The sequence below is a fragment of the Pleurodeles waltl genome, chromosome 7 (assembly GCF_031143425.1).
Source record: "Pleurodeles waltl isolate 20211129_DDA chromosome 7, aPleWal1.hap1.20221129, whole genome shotgun sequence".
In the NCBI taxonomy this organism is placed as follows: domain Eukaryota; kingdom Metazoa; phylum Chordata; class Amphibia; order Caudata; family Salamandridae; genus Pleurodeles; species Pleurodeles waltl.
Genome location: NC_090446.1, coordinates 723,337,350 through 723,356,729, shown reverse-complemented (window position 1 = coordinate 723,356,729; position 19,380 = coordinate 723,337,350). Strand labels below are relative to the sequence as shown.

Genomic DNA, 19,380 nt, shown 5'->3' with positions numbered 1-19,380 from the left:
GGTTATGCACATCTGAATGTCTAAACCTTCAGTGGCATAAGCTAATGACAAGGGCAATAATCTAGACCATAGAAATTACTTTTCTCGCACATTAATCCAATAATATGCAAATAACTGATGTCCCAACTAATACTTGTGTGATACTATCATCCTTGATGGTGTAAATATAACAGGAATGCTGTGTGAGAGAAAGCATGCTCATCTTTACAGCTGTTTCAAGAGTGATGGGGCTTGCATTTTCCCGCTGAATGCCTCACACAGGTAAATTCACTGGTGTAGTCCCTTTTCTGGAACCATCATCCCTAGCAGTTTCAGGGAAACTTGGGCAGGTGTTTTGGCAAAAGTGGCTTTCGCACAAGGTTATCTACAATGTTATTAACTATGAATGAATTTGTTGAAGAAGAAAGACAGAAAAAGAAATTAAAAGTTCATGAAAAATGTGGTGAGTTGCTTTCCTTTAAGCTTCACTTCTGATGTTTGAGAAACAATTTCTGTTATCTATTTTCCCTTGCCTCTCAGAGCAAAATGCTGGGTATAGCTGCTGTTGAGTAATTGGTAGATCAGAGGGAGATGAGCTGTCACGCCTTTAGAATAGTTTTGATCATACCAGATGAGCGGATTGGAGCAAACTTTGGAGGCATGTGGTTTATGGAACTTAATTAGGAATATACAAGGTTATGGCTGCTTCCTCGGGTTTGCCTTTTGAGATTGCAATGCTACTCCGTGTCTGAATATTCATGGAGGTGGTGGCAGGAACAAAAGGTAAGAGTATCCTATCTACCAAATTCTAAATCAGGCCTTATAATATTTACAAATTCACTTCAAGCTGGATATTTCCATGCAGATTTCATGATGATGGCCACATTTGGGTTATTTGGGTGTAGATGTGTTCTATTACATTACACAATGCATTCTACTTAAATTATTCTTATTTTCCTTGTAGGAATCAGCACGACTCGACATTACAAGAAATAAAGGTAAGGAAATAACTGTTGGTTCAGGGTCTTTAACTGTGTAACTCTTAAGTGACCTGAAGGTAACTTTCAAAGGCAGGTGCACTATATCAACTTACCAAGCACTTCAGAGTGATATCCTCTGAATTTGAAACAGGAATTTCTATGTACCAAGCTGGTGACATTTATCTGTAGCATTGCTTGAAACTGAAGTTAAATCCAGGTATCTGCATTCTAAAACTGATTGCTTAATATCAAACGGTGCAAGTAAATTTACCGAATTGTGCACTTGCTAGCTTTTGGTTTGATTAAAACGTGCTGCAGGCTGCAGATCCAGGAAATTGTACGATAACTGTGCCGGTTCTGAAAAACAGTGCTATACAATGGTTGATGTGGTTGCAATCGTAATTTGAGGGCACTTTTTGAAACTATTGTTTTATGGTATGTGAACATTTCAGTCTGCTTGAATACACAGAATGTGTCAAAACCCAGGCCCATATTTATACTTTTTTAGCACCGCATTTGCGTCATTTTTTTACTCAAAAGCGGCGCAAACTTGCAAAATACAGTAGTGTTTTGTAAACTTCCGCCGCTTTTGTTTAAAAAAGCGACGCAAATGCGGCGCTAAAAAAGTATAATTGTGGGCCCCAGTGCTCAATGCCCAGCTTACAGTCACAGACATGATTTCATGTAATGGAAAATGGATCCCACATAACTTGTTATGAGGGTACCTGCTGGACCAAATCAAATAAGTAGAATTATCTTTTAAAGCCCCAGTAAAATGCTGCAAACTGTTGGCAGTGTGATCTATCTGCCTCTACATAGGCATAGGTCATGAACTGTGCATGTAGTTTATAATGTTATTTATCCTATTTCTTTATAGGTTATGTATGAGGTTGCTAACATCTAACTGATTTAAGAAGATATGTATCTTTGTGAAATTAATAATCATTCTCAAGTTTTTGGGCTAGACCTTTAGCCAATACGTTTACAAATTTAATTTAACTTCCTTTATCGGGCGCAGCATGATTTAATGAATTAATTGTTAATAGGTGGACTGCCTGTCTTTTCACATTATGGATGGTCCTCCTCACGTGGTCTCTGATAGGGTGCTTCATCCAGGTTTTCATCCTATGTGTGTCATCTCTCTGGGTTTAAGATCCTATTTATGCTCTTTATTCTTAAGTTAGATGCAGTGTGCGTGGGGCAATATCTTATATTAATTCACAATATTGGAGTTTTTAATGTGTTTATCAGAAAGGCATGATCATCATTATGTGCTTTAACACACAAAGAACGACTGAAAACACTACATGAACGTAACTTGAGTTACTAAAGCCAAAAATTTGCGATATGTTCATACTTGAAATCTTTAATTGAATCCCCTTAATCCATATGTGGGTCTTGGTAATGTTGTTATTTTTAGCAAGGTTATGTCTTCTCTTTTTCCGATTGTTTAATATATTTTGTTTGTGAAGATTTTATTTGAAGTATATTAACCAAATTAGCAAATGTAAGCATTTATATATTCAGGGCATTTTGTAACTTGTTAATACTTGATTGTTGAGCAGCTTTTATTCTTCTTATTGCTGTAACAGATTGATCAGTGTGACTTGTGCCCTTTCCGTGATAAGCATCTTCCCTCCACCGCAAGATTTATCATTGATATAGGACCACTTAGTAAAAGTTAAGTATTGTCCACAAATACTTTAATTCTTCCTTAACTTTCAGGCTGGGGTGGCTCCTCTGCAGTGTGGAGGGTCGTCGCCCTCCTTGCTGAGCCAGCAGATGAAAAATAAAACAACAGCTTGCTATCATTTTATTTTTGATCTGCTGGCTCAGCCAGCAAGTGCAGGGAGGGCGGGGTGGGAGGGATGAGAGCACTAAGGCCCATATTTAGACTTTTTAGAGCCGCATTTGCACTGCTTTTTGATGCAAAAATGGCGCAAACAAGTTGTTTTTTGCAAGTTTGCACCGTTTTTGTGTCAACAAATGATGCTAATCCGGCGCTAAAAAAGTATAAATATGGGCCTAAGTGTGCAGCTGTGTTTGGATGGCCTTCTGAGGCCGGCCAAACACACATGCGCACTTAGGTTTCAGCACAAAACCCAGGCTTGTGTTTGTGTGGCAGTGATTGCAGCTCAGACCAATCCTGATGATGCTTACATGCTATGTTTAGCATGTAAGCAGTGCCAGAATTGCTGGGGAGCCGGTGCTGGTGTCTCAGCAAATGCTGGGAGACCACAAGAGGAGCGAGACACCAGGAGACGGCGGCAGGAGACAGACGCGCCAAGGTAAGTGTTCTTTTTTTTATGTGGTTTCTCCCATCAGCCCCTGCCATGTCCCCTGACCCCTCAACCCCCCTTGACATATGAGGTGGTCGCTGCTGATTTCAGGCCAATGGGGATCTTCGATGATCTGCTGTATTCTATAGTAGAAACCCAATGAATTAAGGTTTCAATGTTTCCTTTATAATAGCTAATTTGCTTAGTTCCTCTCTAAGGGAACTGTGTGTTTTTATTCTCACCCAGTCAGAGTTGGGGGGCTATTCATATTTATTTTTTAAATATTTCTCGGCTTTCCATGAGAAAAAGCATTTTCTTCATATTTATCCTCAGTAATGCAGGATAGTGAACATATTTACAAATTAGCATAGTAGAGTGGAACGTTAGACTATCGTATATCTTATGTAAATATTCCCTGATATAAATATTGTGTCCTAAAACATTGTTTCTATGTGCTATTATTAGCTCTTAAAGGATATTTCATTACAAGGCACCGTATGCATTGGAAACTATTTCATCTTTCAAGGTATGTGGGCCAGACAAGTGATATTGCTCCTTCCTTGCAACTCCGAACTGTGTGCACAAATAATTTGTGAACATTTTGGTGGCCACAAAGCATTGAACGGTTAATTCTTGATAAGGGCATGCATTAACAATTTGCAAGGTGTAAGATGTCACATTTAGGAACTTCCACTCTTCTTCTGCGTGGTGCAATTATTTAGGAGGCGCAGACGGTGACCTCCTAGGTAACTGAATGCACTCCCCGATTTCTTATTGAGGCACACTGCATGCTGAAATTTTGAGATGAAGGTCTGTTGTCCCGTGAAGTCCTTAATAACAGAATACAGAACTTTTTGTAAGGAGCGTCAATCCATTTGCTTACTCAATAAAATTCACGAGACTCTTGGAGTTCATTGTATACAAAAAATAATTTGTTTTAGAAGGGATTTATGCATGACACGTAAAGCACAGGGAGTACTGCAAGGCAGAAATTCCACGTGTTTGTGATTTTTGCCACGGATTTTTCATAAATGTGCTATAGTCAAGACTATTTTCGAAAACAGGACTTGCCTTGTTATTCTTAAAGAGTTGGGAAATCTAGTCTAAACAAGATGGTGACCTTCGCTAGGAAGAGGGGCACACTTCATTTTGAAGAACTCAACAACTATTGGCCTCAACCAGAGTGCCCCTATAATAATGATTGTTAGAAATGGGGTTTTTGGTTGGCAGTCAGGTTACCCCCTGTCCAAGCAAAAGCCCTCACTCTAGTCAGGGTAAGTCACACACAATCCAAGATTATCCTGTGCCCACCCTCTGGTAGCTTGGCACGAGCAGTCAGGCTTAACTTAGAAGGCAATGTGTAAAGTATTTGTGCAATAAATCATACAATACCACCATATAGCACCACAAAAATACACCACACAGTGTTTAGAAAAATATATAATATTTATCAGGATAATTGTAGGTCAAAGAGAATAAAGTTGCAATGGAAAATTGTAGAAATATCACAGGACAGTGATATAAAGTGTCTTAAGTCTTTAGAATATAAACAAAGTCTCTTTCAAGCATAAGTACCTGGTTGGGAGTGGAAAAATCTCCTCAGAGGGCCACAAGAGAAGAGGTGCGTGGAAAAAGGGTGTTTGCGTCGATTTCTCCCCAGCACACACGGACTTGTGTCATTATTTTCCACGCAGAGAAGTCGGCGTCGTTTGCCGGCGCGTGGACAGTCTCTTTCTGTGGATCGCGGGGACTACCAGATGTCCCGGTCTGTGCGTGGATTTTCCTGCTTGTTCTCCGGCTGCGCGTCGGTCTGCGGGGCTGCACGTCGAAATTACGATCTCACGGCAGGCGTCGCGTCGATTTCTCCTCTAGACTTCGATCTGCGGGGCTGCGCGTTGAAATTACGATCTCACAGCAGGCGTCGCGTCGATTTCTCCTCTAGAGGTCGGGACGGCATTGTCCTTGCGAGGCCGTGCGTCGGATCTTCGATCGTCCCAAGAGCGTTACGTCGATCAGCATCGGAGTGCGGCGTTTTTCTCGCCGCGAAACAAGCTGTGCGGCGAACTTTTCGGCGCACGGAGCGTCCAAGTAAAAGAGAGAAGTCATTTTGGTCCTGAGACTTCAAGGAACAGGAGGCAAGCTCTATCCAAGCCCTTGGAGAGCACTTTCACAGCCAGACAAGAGTTCAGCAAGGCAGCAGGGCAACAGCAAGGCAGCAGTCCTTTGTAGAAGCAGACAGGTGAGTCCTTTGAGCAGCCAGGCAGTTCTTCTTGGCAGGATGTAGTTTCTGGTTCAGGTTTCTTCTCCAGCAAGTGTCTGATGAGGTAGGGCAGAGGCCCTGTTTTATACCCAAAAGTGCCTTTGAAGTGGGGGAGACTTCAAAGAGTGGCTAAGAAGTGCACCAGGTCCCCTTTCAGTTCAATCCTGTCTGCCAGGGTCCCAGTAGGGGGTGTGGCAGTCCTTTGTGTGAGAGCAGGCCCTCCACCCTCCCAGCCCAGGAAGACCCATTCAAAATGCAGATGTATTCAAGTGAGGCTGAGTACCCTGTGTTTGGGGTGTGTCTGAGTGAATGCACAAGGAGCTGTCAACCAAGCCCAGCCAGACGTGGATTGAAAGGCACAGAAGGATTTAAGTGCAAAGAAATGCTCACTTTCTAAAAGTGGCATTTCTAGAATAGTAATATTAAATCTGACTTCACCACTCAGTAGGACTTTGTATTACCATTCTGGCCATACTAAATATGACCTTCCTGCTCCTTTCAGATCAGCAGCTGTCACTTCAACAGTGTATGAGGGCAGCCCCAATGTTAGCCTATGAAGGGAGCAGGCCTCACAGTAGTGTGAAAACGAATTTAGGAGTTTTACACTACCAGGACATATAACTACACAGGTACATGTCCTGCCTTTTACCTACACAGCACCCTGCCCTAGGGGTTACCTAGGGCACACATTAAGGGTGACTTATATGTAGAAAAAGAGGAGTTCTAGGCTTGGCAAGAACTTTTAAATGCCAAGTCGATGTGGCAGTGAAACTGCACACACAGGCCTTGCAATGGCAGGCCTGAGACAAGGAGAAGGGGCTACTTAAGTGGGTGGCACAACCAGTGCTGCTGGCCCACTAGTAGCATTTAATTTACCAGCCCTATGCACATAGAGTGCACCTTACTAGGGACTTATAAGTAAATTAATAGTCCAATCAGGTATGATTCCAGGTTACCATGTTTTAGGGGAGAGAGCATATGCACTTTAGCCCTGGTTAGCAGAGGTAAAGTGCACCGAGTCTATAAACCAGCAAAAACAGTGTCCAAAAAGTGGAGGGAGGCAGGCAAAAGGTTAGGGGTGACTACCCTAAGGCTGTCAGGTCTAACATGTGTCCCTCCCAGCTGAAATTGGGGAGAGCTACCCGACCTCCTGGGAGCTCTCGTCGCTAAGGCGGAAGTACCTGGAGAGACCATCAGCATTGGCGTGGTCAACCCCTGGGCGATGTTCCACCGTAAAGTCCATCCCCTGTAGGGAAATGGACCACCTCAAGAGTTTTGGATTCTCACCCCTCATCTGCATGAGCCATCTGAGGCGCCTGTGGTCTGTCTGAACCCGGAAGTGAGTTCCAAACAGGTAGGGTCTTAGCTTCTTCAGTGCCCAGACCACAGCAAAAGCTTCTCTCTCAATAGCACTCCACCTCTGTTCCCGTGGTAATAACCTTCTGCTAATAAAGACTACCGGTTGATCTCTGCCCTCCTCATTCAGCTGTGCTAGGACTGCCCCTATGCCATGCTCTGAAGCGTCTGTCTGCACGATAAATTCCTGGGAGTAGTCAGGGGCCATGAGTACGGGGGCCGTGCACATGGCTTCCTTCAGGGTGTCAAAGGCTTTCTGACAAGCCTCTGTCCAATTCACCAACCTAGGTTGTTTCTTGGAAGTGAGTTCTGTCAAGGGTGTTACAATTGTACCATAGCCCTTGACAAATCTGCGGTAGTATCCTGTGAGGCCTAGAAAGGCTCTCACCTCAGTCTGCGTTCGCGGTGGTTGCCAGGCCTTGATAGTTTCAATCTTGGCCTGGAGTGGCTGCACCTTGCCACCACCCACTAGGTGTCCCAAGTACACCACGGAACCCTGCCCAATCTGGCACTTACTGGCCTTGATGGTCAGGCCTGCCTGTTGCAGGGCCTGAAGCACCTCCTTGAGGTGAAGCAGGTGTTCCTCCCAGCTGGAACTGTAGACAGCTATGTCATCCAGGTAGGCTGCACAGAAGGCATCCTTGCCAGCTAGGACCCCGTTAACCAACCGTTGGAAGGTAGCAGGGGCATTTTTCAACCCAAACGGCATCACCCGGAACTGGTAATGGCCATCAGGGGTTGAGAATGCGGATCTTTCCTTGGCCCCCTCAGTCAGGGCGATCTGCCAGTACCCTGAAGTAAGATCAAACGTACTCAGGAACTTGGCAGCGCCTAGCATGTCCACGAGCTCATCAGCTCAAGGGATGGGGTGAGCATCAGTCCGTGTGACTGAGTTGAGACCCCAGTAGTCCACACAGAACCGGAGTTCTGGCTTCGCACCTGGGGCAGTAGCCTTAGGGACCAACACCACTGGGCTGGCCCAGGGACTACTGGATTTCGCGATAACCCCTAGAGTCAACATCTTGGAGACCTCCTCCTTGATGCTGGCTTTCACCTTATCTGACAACCTGTAAATTTTGTTCTTCACAGGGAGACTGTCACCAGTGTCAATATCATGAACACAGAGGTGGGTCAGTCCAGGATTAAGGGAGAACAGGGGGGAGAACTGCTCCAACAGCTCATAGCAGTCTCCTTTCTGGTTTAGAGTCAGGGAGTCAGACAGAATGACCCCGCTTACTGACCCATCACCTTCTTGGGCAGAGAGGAGGTCGGGGAGAGGTTCACTCTCCTCTTCCGTTCCTTCATCTGTGACCAGAAGCATGTTGATCTCCGACCTCTCAAAATGAGCTTTTAGTCGGTTCACATGGAGCACCCTTAGGGGATTCCTAGGGGTTTGGAGGTCTACTAGGTAAGTGGCCTCCCCTTTCTGCTCCTTTATTTCAAATGGGCCAGACCAGCGGTCCTGGAGAGCTCTGGGCTCTACTGGCTCCATTACCCACACTTTGTCTCCAGGTTGAAACTCTACCAGGGTGGCCTTCTGGTCATACCAGTGTTTCATTACCTCTTGACTGGCCTCAAGGTTACTTTGGGCCTCTTTCCAGAAGCGGGTCATCTGGTTGCGGAGGGCCAACATATAGCTGACCACATCCTGAGGGGTTGTCTTTGGAGCTTTCTCCAATCCCTCCTGGACAATGCTTAAGGGTCCCCTGATAGGGTACCCGTAGAGAAGCTCAAAGGGACTGAACCCTACCCCCCTCTGGGGGACCTCTCTGTAAGCAAAGAGAAGGCCTGGTAAGAGGACGTCCCACTTACGCCTCATGGCCTCAGGGAGGCCACCAATCATGCCTTTCAGGGTCTTGTTGAATCTCTCCACAAGACCGTTAGACTGGGGGTGATAGGGGGTGGTGAACTTGTAAGTTACACCACACGCATCCCACAGAGACTTCATGTATGCAGACATGAAGTTAGTGCCTCTGTCAGACACTATTTCCTTGGGGAATCCCACACGTGTAAATATCCCCATCAGGGTTCTGGCCACCACCGGTGCAGTTATGATCCTCAGAGGGATTGCCTCTGGGTAACGGGTGGCATGGTCCACCAAAACCAGGATGAACCTGTTGCCTAAAGCAGTTTTGGGGTCCAAGGGACCAACAATGTCGATGCCCACCCTTTCAAAGGGGGTGCCAACGACAGGAAGTGGAATCAGGGGGGTTTTAACCCTTTTTCCTGCTTTACCACTGGCCTGGCAGGTAGGACAAGATCTGCAGAACTTATCTGAGTGTGTCCTCATTTTGGGCCAATAAAAGTGGGTGACAAGCCTGTTAAAGGTCTTGCCCTGCCCCAAATGTCCTGCCAGGGGAATGTCGTGAGCCAGACCCAGTAGGAAGGTTCGGTAACATTGGGGGACCACCAGCATATGTGCTGCCCCAAAGGCCGGAACCTTAGGCTCACTGTAGAGGAGATCATTCTCCCAATATAGGTGGTGATCGCCAGAGGCGTCGCCTGCTGCCTGGTTTGAGGCTTGTTTCCTCAAACCTTCCAGAGTGGGACATTCTTTCTGCGCCTTGCAGAATTCCTTCCTGGTGGGTCCACCCTCAACTTGCCAGCCAGCAAGCTCAGGTAAGTCACCTAGGGCGGCAATGTCTTCCCCAGTTGGCTCGGGAGCCTCCTCCTCAGGAGCCCCGTCAGTCACTGTGGGAACTTCTGGGGCCGGTTTCCCGCGCCCCTGGTCCCTCCTCCTGGCAGCTCTCTGGGCCATTGTTCCAGGCTCCAGATGCCCTTGACTTCCCTCTCGGTCAGCCATGGACCGTGTGGTCATGCAGGCCCACTCAGGTAACCCTAACATCTCCAGGTGAGACCTGAGCTCCACTTCTTTCCAAGCAGTGTGCTCAAGATCATTGCCTAACAGACAATCTACAGGCATGGCAGGACTCACAGCTACTTTGAGAGTACCAGAGACCCCCCCCCCACTCAAAGGGAACCAGAGCCACCGGTAGGTGACTCTCGCGATTGTCAGCGACTCTGACCTGGTGGAATGTATTAGGTACTATCTGCTCTGTTGACACCAGCTGACTCTTGATAGTAGTCATACTGGCTTCTGTGTCACGCAGAGCCTCCACCTTCTGCCCATCAATGGTGACCCACTGCCGGTACTTGGAAGTATTTTTGGGCATGTGGGCTTTGGGCACCATTTCTCCTTCTCCCAGGGACACTAGGGAAATCTCTACCTGCTCCCCAAAGCTACTTGGGTCCATCTCCCCCCCGAGCGCTACACTAGTCAACCCAGGTGCCTGTCCGGTAGTGGACGGTGCCCTCTTGGGGCACTGTGGACCGCCTTTGTAGTGACCATACTGGTAACACTCCATGCATTTGGGGCTAGATTTCCCTGACTTGTCATATGTCCCTGGCTTTTTCCCAACTTTGGAAAAGGAAGGGTTGCCACCCCCTCCCTGGGAATTCTTTTGGGGGCCTTTGGAAAGTTCCTTATCCACAAGTTTATCTCCCCCCTCTTTCTTCTGTTGGGAACCCTGACCACCTTTGTGGGAGTCCCCCCCAGGTACCTTCTTGGACACTCTGGTGCTAACCCAGAGGTCCGCCTCCTCAGCAAGCTTCCTGGGATCAGTCAGCTTACTATCCACTAGGTGCTGGCGCAACTCTGTATAAGTAGTATTAAGCATATGCTCTCTCAGAATCAAGTCATATAAACCTTTATAATCTGCTACTTTGTTGCCCCGCACCCATCCATTCAGTGCCTTACTGGAGAAATCAAAGAAATCTACCCATGTTTGTGTGGTTTGTTTGGTGCTGTCCCTGAACCTCTGATGGTATCCCTCAGGGGTCAGCCCAAACTTGGCAAGTAAAGTGGCTTTCTGAAGTGGGTATGTGTTTTGATCAGTTTGATCCAATGTGAGAAGTGTGTCCCTCCCCAATGGCGGCACATAACCCCAAATAGCCACTCCCCATTGCCCTTTAGGAACCTCATGAGCCCTTAGTGCAACTTCATAAGCAGCTAACCATTTATCTATGTCATCTCCCACCACAAAACTGGGCACCACATTTTTGGGTATACAAACCTTCTTTTCTCCAGCAGGTCCTGTCTGTATACTGCCACCATTATTGCTGGATTCAGACTGCCTCGCCTTGATCTCCAGCTCCTTGAGACTCAGTTCATGAGCCAACAATAGTTTCTTTTCAGCCAAAGCTCTTTCAGCTTCCACTTGTTTGGCTGCTCTTTCAGCTTCCGCTTGTTTGGCTGCCCTTTCAGCTTCTGCTTGAATCTGTTTGGCTGTTCTTTCAGCTTCACTTTGTTTGGCTTCTCTCTCTGCCCTCCTCTCCTCCTGTTGAGCCTTAATTTTCAGTTTTGCCATTTGCAATTGGAACTCCCTTTCCTCTCTCCTTTCCTCTGCGGTTAGGCTTTGCATAGAGACACTGCTCCCTGGTCTGGAAGGGGGCACAATTGCAGTGGTAACACCATCCACAGATAGTGAAAATTCCTCTGAGGGGCCATGTTCTGGCTCCTCTTCCTCATCATCCTCTAAATGGGCTTCTGCCCAGGCCCTCAGCGCCACTTGAAAGTCCTCCTTTCTGGAGGACCCTTGGGTGGGTACCCTCAATGCCCTGCAGAATCCTCTTAGTTGTTTGACCGTATATGCATCCAACTGGACTAGGTCAAATTCCCCTGTCTGAGACCCAGTCAGAGACATGTTGAGTGAGGATTTAGTTTTTGAAAATTGTCAGGAAAAAAATCGGGTTTTCAAAAAGAGATAAAAACCAAGTTGACCTTCAACTGTGGGTAGGTAGTGAAATACTTAGCTACTGTATGTCACTGCACAAATATAAGTCCTATCCTCACAGCTGATCACCAATGTTAGAAATGGGGTTTTTGGTTGGCAGTCAGGTTACCCCCTGTCCAAGCAAAAGCCCTCACTCTAGTCAGGGTAAGTCACACACAATCCAAGATTATCCTGTGCCCACCCTCTGGTAGCTTGGCACGAGCAGTCAGGCTTAACTTAGAAGGCGATGTGTAAAGTATTTGTGCAATAAATCATACAATACCACCATATAGCACCACAAAAATACACCACACAGTGTTTAGAAAAATATATAATATTTATCAGGATAATTGTAGGTCAAAGAGAATAAAGTTGCAATGGAAAATTGTAGAAATTTCACAGGACAGTGATATAAAGTGTCTTAAGTCTTTGGAATATAAACAAAGTCTCTTTCAAGCACAAGTACCTGGTTGGGAGTGGAAAAATCTCCTCAGAGGGCCACAAGAGAAGAGGTGCGTGGAAAAAGGGTGTGTGCGTCGATTTCTCCCCAGCACACACGGACTTGCGTCGTTATTTTCCACGCGGGGAAGTCGGCGTCGTATTCCGGCGCGCGGACAGTCTCTTTCTGTGGATCGCGGGGATTACCAGATGTCCTGGGTCTGTGCGTGGATTTTCCTGCTTGTTCTCCGGCTGCGCGTCGGTCTGCGGGGCTGCACGTCGAAATTACGATGTCACGGCAGGCGTCGCGTCGATTTCTCCTCTAGACTTCGATCTGCGGGGCTGCGCGTTGAAATTACGATCTCACGGCAGGCGTCGCGTCGATTTCTCCTCTAGAGGTCGGGCGGCGTTGTCCTTGCGAGGCCGTGCGTCGGATCTTCGATCGTCCCAAGAGCGTTGCGTCGATCAGCATTGGAGTGCGGCGTTTTTCTCGCCGCGAAACAAGCTGTGCGTCGAAATTTTCGGCGCACGGAGCGTCCAAGTAAAAGAGAGAAGTCTTTTTGGTCCTGAGACTTCAAGGAACAGGAGGCAAGCTCTATCCAAGCCCTTGGAGAGCACTTTCACAGCCAGACAAGAGTTCAGCAAGGCAGCAGCGCAACAGCAAGGCAGCAGTCCTTTGTAGAAGCAGACAGGTGAGTCCTTTGAGCAGCCAGGCAGTTCTTCTTGGCAGGATGTAGTTTCTGGTTCAGGTTTCTTCTCCAGCAAGTGTCTGATGAGGTAGGGCAGAGGCCCTGTTTTATACCCAAATGTGCCTTTGAAGTGGGGGAGACTTCAAAGAGTGGCTAAGAAGTGCACCAGGTCCCCTTTCAGTTCAATCCTGTCAGCCAGGGTCCCAGTAGGGGGTGTGGCAGTCCTTTGTGTGAGAGCAGGCCCTCCACCCTCCCAGCCCAGGAAGACCCATTCAAAATGCAGATGTATGCAAGTGAGGCTGAGTACCCTGTGTTTGGGGTGTGTCTGAGTGAATGCACAAGGAGCTGTCAACCAAGCCCAGCCAGACGTGGATTGTAAGGCACAGAAGGATTTAAGTGCAAAGAAATGCTCACTTTCTAAAAGTGGCATTTCTAGAATAGTAATATTAAATCCGACTTCACCAGTCAGTAGGACTTTGTATTACCATTCTGGCCATACTAAATATGACCTTCCTGCTCCTTTCAGATCGGCAGCTGTCACTTCAACAGTGTATGAGGGCAGCCCCAATGTTAGCCTATGAAGGGAGCAGGCCTCACAGTAGTGTGAAAACAAATTTAGGAGTTTTACACTACCAGGACATATAACTACACAGGTACATGTCCTGCCTTTTACCTACACAGCACCCTGCCCTAGGGGTTACCTAGGGCACACATTAAGGGTGACTTATATGTAGAAAAAGGGGAGTTCTAGGCTTGGCAAGAACTTTTAAATGCCAAGTCGATGTGACAGTGAAACTGCACACACAGGCCTTGCAATGGCAGGCCTGAGACAAGGAGAAGAGGCTACTTAAGTGGGTGGCACAACCAGTGCTGCTGGCCCACTAGTAGCATTTAATTTACCAGCCCTATGCACATAGAGTGCACCTTACTAGGGACTTATAAGTAAATTAATAGTCCAATCAGGTATGATTCCAGGTTACCATGTTTTAGGGGAGAGAGCATATGCACTTTAGCCCTAGTTAGCAGAGGTAAAGTGCGCAGAGTCTATAAACCAGCAAAAACAGTGTCCAAAAAGTGGAGGGAGGCAGGCAAAAAGTTAGGGGTGACTACCCTAAGGCTGTCAGGTCTAACAATGATTATAGACACAAACATGAGTCTACACCCAAATCAGCATTACAAGTATTGGTGTTTACTGGTTGAGGTAGTACCTCTCCAAATAACGGAGTACTCGTTGAGAGGTACCACGCATCCACCTACAAGGTCCTAAATCCAAATGGGTTTAGCGTTTTAAAGGTAGATAAAGGGAAATGATTCTTCAGTTATGAGTCAGAAGGATGGTTTGTACTCATTTTGTATCATTTATTGGCTTGTTTGATGCCCGGATAATCAGTTTGTGGTATTTTGGTTTCCTGATTTAATTGATATTCTTCTCGGCCAATTATTTCCCAGTTTCGTTATTCCTTTCCTATCCGTGACTTTGCACGTTGCTGGTATACCTAGAGCATTATTTTCGTTATTTACAGTGTCATAGCTCATACGACATAACTCCTAGATGTGGTTCCCAGGATCCTTCAGGCACTTGTTTATCGGACTATCACTGTTTGTGTAGCTCGTGGGTACGCAATTACACCTTCATTAACCCATTCTTGATGTTAGTGCCTGTGGTAAATGGACTGGGAATGGTGTTGTATTGCTCCCAGATTGACATTTAGGGCAAGTCTTCCCTTTTACGTTCAGTAGCCAAAAATGACATGCCACTACGGGCTATGCTTACTTTCACAAATATCACCTTTTTGAAATGATGTACTGCTTGTCTGTGCTCTATGCCACTCTGCACTTCCTTGCAGCTACATGGAAATCAGTCATCCGGGAATTAAATATAGTTATCTGAAATGTTCCTTTTCTTTGACAGATGTTTGCAGGGTTTCGAGGCATCCTACTTAATTTGTCTTTGCATAATGTGAAGTGGATGAACTTAATTAAACAGATTAATAGATCCCGCTATTCTTTCTTGGCACCTCTTTCAAACACTTGAAAGACACAGCCCTGAGTGATATGGCTGCAAACAAATACTGTTTCAATGCTGCTCGGAGTGACAAGATTTCCATTGCAGAGAATCACATTTGCCGCAGTAACTACTATCAATAAAATTCCTTTTTCTTTTCCTTTTGAGAAACCCATTTGAACTGATCGTGATCTAAAAAGAATGCTTTTGTTTCTTACATTGGTTTTGTGCTTAAAAGCCAGGAGTGTAATTGTTCGTTCACTCATCAGTGTATAAATGTTTAGCTCAGCTTGGTAAATGTAAGTAACTTCACCAGAAATGCATGTAAATAAAATTCATCATAGATTCTTGACCATAACTGCCAGGATATATCTCATCTGCTTTTGGCAAGAGATAAAGACTAATATCGTTCTCCTGGATAAGTCACTGAGGCACTTAAAGACAAAACAAAAGAGGACGCCTTTATTGTGGGAGAGGGCCACAATGTTATCATGCTTTAGGCACATTGTATCTGTTTTCCAGAAAGTTCTTCAAAATCCTTATTGATAACTCAAAATGGACAAGTTCAAAAACATTACAGGAGTCAAAATGGTTCTGGTGAAAAATCAATTGTTTCCTAAAAACGGACTTCTAACCGGGCAAAATAATTATTTTTTCCTTTATGAAATTTAATGGAAAACTTAATTGAAATGAAATTTCTGCCTTCAAAAAAGCTAACTATTTCTCTTCTATTTGATTGACTTTGACGAGCAACATTTCATTGAAGAGTAGACACACCTTGTATAGGCACTGGCAGGCAGGCAGGACAATTTCTACTTTGAAATAAAGCTACAAACACGTTGATTTATCCATACACACATTCACACACACGCATCCAAACACACTTGTGTGTGTAAGAGCCCATGTCAATAAAACAACCAGACTAAAATATTGATTTCATTCACACCCACTTCTTGCTGAGCCATAAGATACACAGATGGAGCACACCATTCATGGTATGCTTCATGGACCAAAAGGACTCTGTGAAAATCACCTACCAAACGCACCATAAAATATGAACACAACACACAAAACACACATATGAACACAACTCACGCACATGCACACAGATGTTACAATACATAGAAGAAATAATGCCCATCTTACCTGCTCATATCCATTTGTCATAACTGCAAACAATACCCATAGTAATGTGAATCAATAACAACAGCACATGTATTGAGAGCAGTCTGCTGAAGGTGGATGGTTGCCAGCAAAGGCCCCTCAAAAAAAAGGAACTCTCCTTCCTTGCTGAAATCATCTCCACCTCATACAGGAGTGACCCAATTAGTTTAAACAACGAAGACCTGAGTCCCACCAAAATAGAGCATGCTACATCTGAACTCAATGTGAATTTAATCTCACCTTTATCCAATATAAGGCCAGTGACAAGTATGGGGTCATCACTTTGAGGAGGAGTGTGCCCTTACCATCTTAATATATCCTCTCTATTTCGGTCAAAACACAGTTCTGAGAGAATATCTGCTCAACCCTGGGTGCATATTGCACAAGTAGCAGGCAATCCTGATAGAAGTGGGTACATGGAGTACCAGAAATTTCAAGGTAAAGAACACAACACCATAAAGTGTCCATACCAAAGTAGAAAAATGGAGAACAATTTAATAGGCAAAAAGACACCATGATCATTATGATGGGTTTAGGGGAACCAGCAACATACAATCTTTAACTTGTAGTGCATGAAAAAGTAAAGTGCCAGTTAAAAAAAATATTTTACAATTGACAAGGATTCAAGTGCAATTTAATTTTGTTTGCAATGGAGGAAATGAGGCATCCTAGTTTTTTCCTTCATGTCTTGTCTCTGAAAAGGAAGTGATCTTCCAGTGGGGCAAGGTCCAAGACTGCAGCCTACAATGGCTCTATCATAAAGCAAACACAGAAGTCACTGGGATTAGTGGTACTAGCTCTGAGCAGGACCCATCTGGATTTCTTAGCCACTGAGGTTGACTTCAAGGCTAAATTACAATTTCACCTCACCCAGGTCCAAAGTTTTAACTTCACATTTCCTTATTTTTTGGTAATTTAAAATCTTCTACCGGCCCGAGGCTGGAAGCTCTAGTTAGGCAGGTCTCTATGAGGGTGAACACCTGCATTGTAAGGTTCAAGTGAACCAGATTAAGTTCAGTAAAAACCTCCAAGTGAAACAAACCTGTTTTTATTGTCAAACTTAGTAGTCACCTTCCTGACCATGTCTCAGCCCCTTCCTCTGAAGGTGGAAAATAGATTTCACAGTTATTTTCAAAGTCCTGGAAAAGCTACTCCTTGTCAGTCCTGCACTACCTAGCTCCTCAGGACAGACTTCTAGGCTCCAGGTGTGCTCTTGCTAAGTTGTCAGCAGTTCATAACAATTTGCTCTTTATTGGGTCAGATGTAGCTATTGTCATTTAAATTGGATATTTTAAGTGTCCCAGCCAATTAGGTGTATTCCAGCTCTGAAGGGTATCAGTGGCAAAACTTGAATTAGGCCACTTTTGGCACAGGCAGCACAAAGTACATTTCTGCTTTTTGAGTTAAGTTAGGTAAAAATGTATATCACCATTAAATCAGATTTTGAAAAATAAGTCAGAAATAACTTTGAAGCATTTTCCAGAGCAGAGTTAGGAATTAAAGACTTTAATCCCTGACAGGCCAGTCACAGAAAGGTTTAGCAAAGCCTACACATTGAAATAGGTTATGGGGTTTGTTAGAAATGAGGTTTCTGGTTGGCTAGGGTATACACCTCAGCCAGGCAGAACTTACCCACTCTAGTCAGGACAAGGGAGTTACACGTCCAAGATAACCCCTGCTCACCCCCTTGGTAGCTTGGCACGAGTAGTCAGGCTTAACCCGGAGGTAATGTGTAAAGCGTTTGCACAACACACACAACACATGTGACGCAATATCCCCACCACAAAGGAAACACAACACCAGATTATATGAAAATATACTGTATTGTACACTACACAATTATCAGACCAAACATCACATACCAGTACTATCCTGCTACCTTAGCAGTTGTCAGAACGTTACACATTAGTTACTCTGCAACCTAGCATTAGTCACACATAACACACAGTTTACTCAGTATTCTGCAACATAAGCAGTAGTCAGGAAAACACGTTATTACATCACAGCACTTGTCATAAGAATATCATAAAATGCCCATAATAGGAACATTAGAAAACATATGGCAAGTTAGAAAAACATATTAGCAAGCATGTCCATAAAAGGAACATTTGCATACACACATGTAAAAACATCAAACGCAGGTAGGTAATGTATGAATCAAACAACAGTCTGTAGGAAGAACTTTGGATTGCAACTATATTGGTCCTTTAAACAGTACCTGGTTGGATGAAGGCACCTCCAGTGCCTAGAATGTGAACAATGGGGCCCCCGGCGCTCCTATGCGCAAAACGGGGGCCTCCCTTATACTCTGGGATCAGAGGAGGGCAACATGCACCTCCTCTCTTTTATAGACAGGCCCCTCCGGGGACCGTGATTACTGGGGGCCCCCCAGGGCCTCAACCAGCCCTCACGAGGGGGGCCAAAGCCAGCAAAAACAACTTAGGGCAGGAGTGGGGCACCACGCACCCCCTCCGGTTTAATGACAGGCCCCTCCCGGGACCTGCGATCTCTGGGGGCCTACAATAATGCCTGTTTTACCCAACAGCAGAAAAGGAGCGTCCTGCTCCTAACGCAGAGGGGTACAATGCAGGAAGGAACCTACGAGCTCCCAAGGCTCCATAAGCGCGCTGCAATCAATGCTATGGCAGCCGCAACCACGGAGAAGCACCCCTCGTGAAGAAATGGATGCAGGGGTCAGGGGCCACAGCACCCTGCCCCTGGGGAGCAGAATCTTAAGACAAGGTCCTCAGGTGGAGGGCCCAGCTACAGGCCAGCACAAGGGAAAGGCAGCAAGTGGCAAGTCCTTCTCAGTGACCAGGCAGGTCACAGGTCAGCAAAGCAGCAGCAGTCCATGGCGGTTCCTGGTGAGTCCTTTCAGCCTTTGGTATCCGGTTCCAAGATGATTCCAAGAGTCTCCAAATTGTGGGGAAAATTCCCCTGTACTTATAGTCAGTTCTTACAGTGTTTTACAATGGTAGGGAGAGGAGGTTCCAGCCAGTTACAATTGGTTCTCGGAGTGCCCCCTCTCTCCTTTCAGCACAGACTCCAAACATCAGTGGGGGGTTAACGACGCTATTGTGTGAGGCCAGGGCACAGTCTTTACAAATACAGGTGTGCCCTGACTCTCCTTTCTCTCAGCCCAGGAAGACTATTCAGTATGCAGATGCACCTCTGTGACACCTCCACCCTCCCTGTGTACAGGCTGTCTGAAAAGTATGCACAAAGCCCCAACTGTCACTCTGGCCAGACGTGGATTGGAGTCAAGCTGCAAAACACCAGAGTCATAAGCACAGATAAATGTGCACTTTCTAGAAGTGGCATTTCTGTGATAGTAATAAAAAATACACCCACACCAGTAAGCAGCATTTATTATCACCATCACAACCATACCAAACATGCCTACGCTACCCCTCATAAATCAGACGATACCCCTTACACATAAGGCAGGGCATTTCTAA

At 45.6% G+C, this 19,380-nt stretch overlaps 1 protein-coding gene across 2 annotated transcripts in view; it reads left to right on the top strand.

Moving 5' to 3' along the window:
* FSTL4 (follistatin like 4) overlaps positions 1–19,380 on the top strand; it is a 2,214,882-nt gene that overhangs the window by 238,822 nt on the left and 1,956,680 nt on the right. For both annotated transcript variants that reach the window (XM_069199198.1, XM_069199197.1), the window contains exon 3: positions 944–977. In XM_069199198.1, the coding sequence (XP_069055299.1) occupies positions 944–977 (34 nt within the window). The remainder of the gene's footprint in view (positions 1–943; positions 978–19,380) is intronic.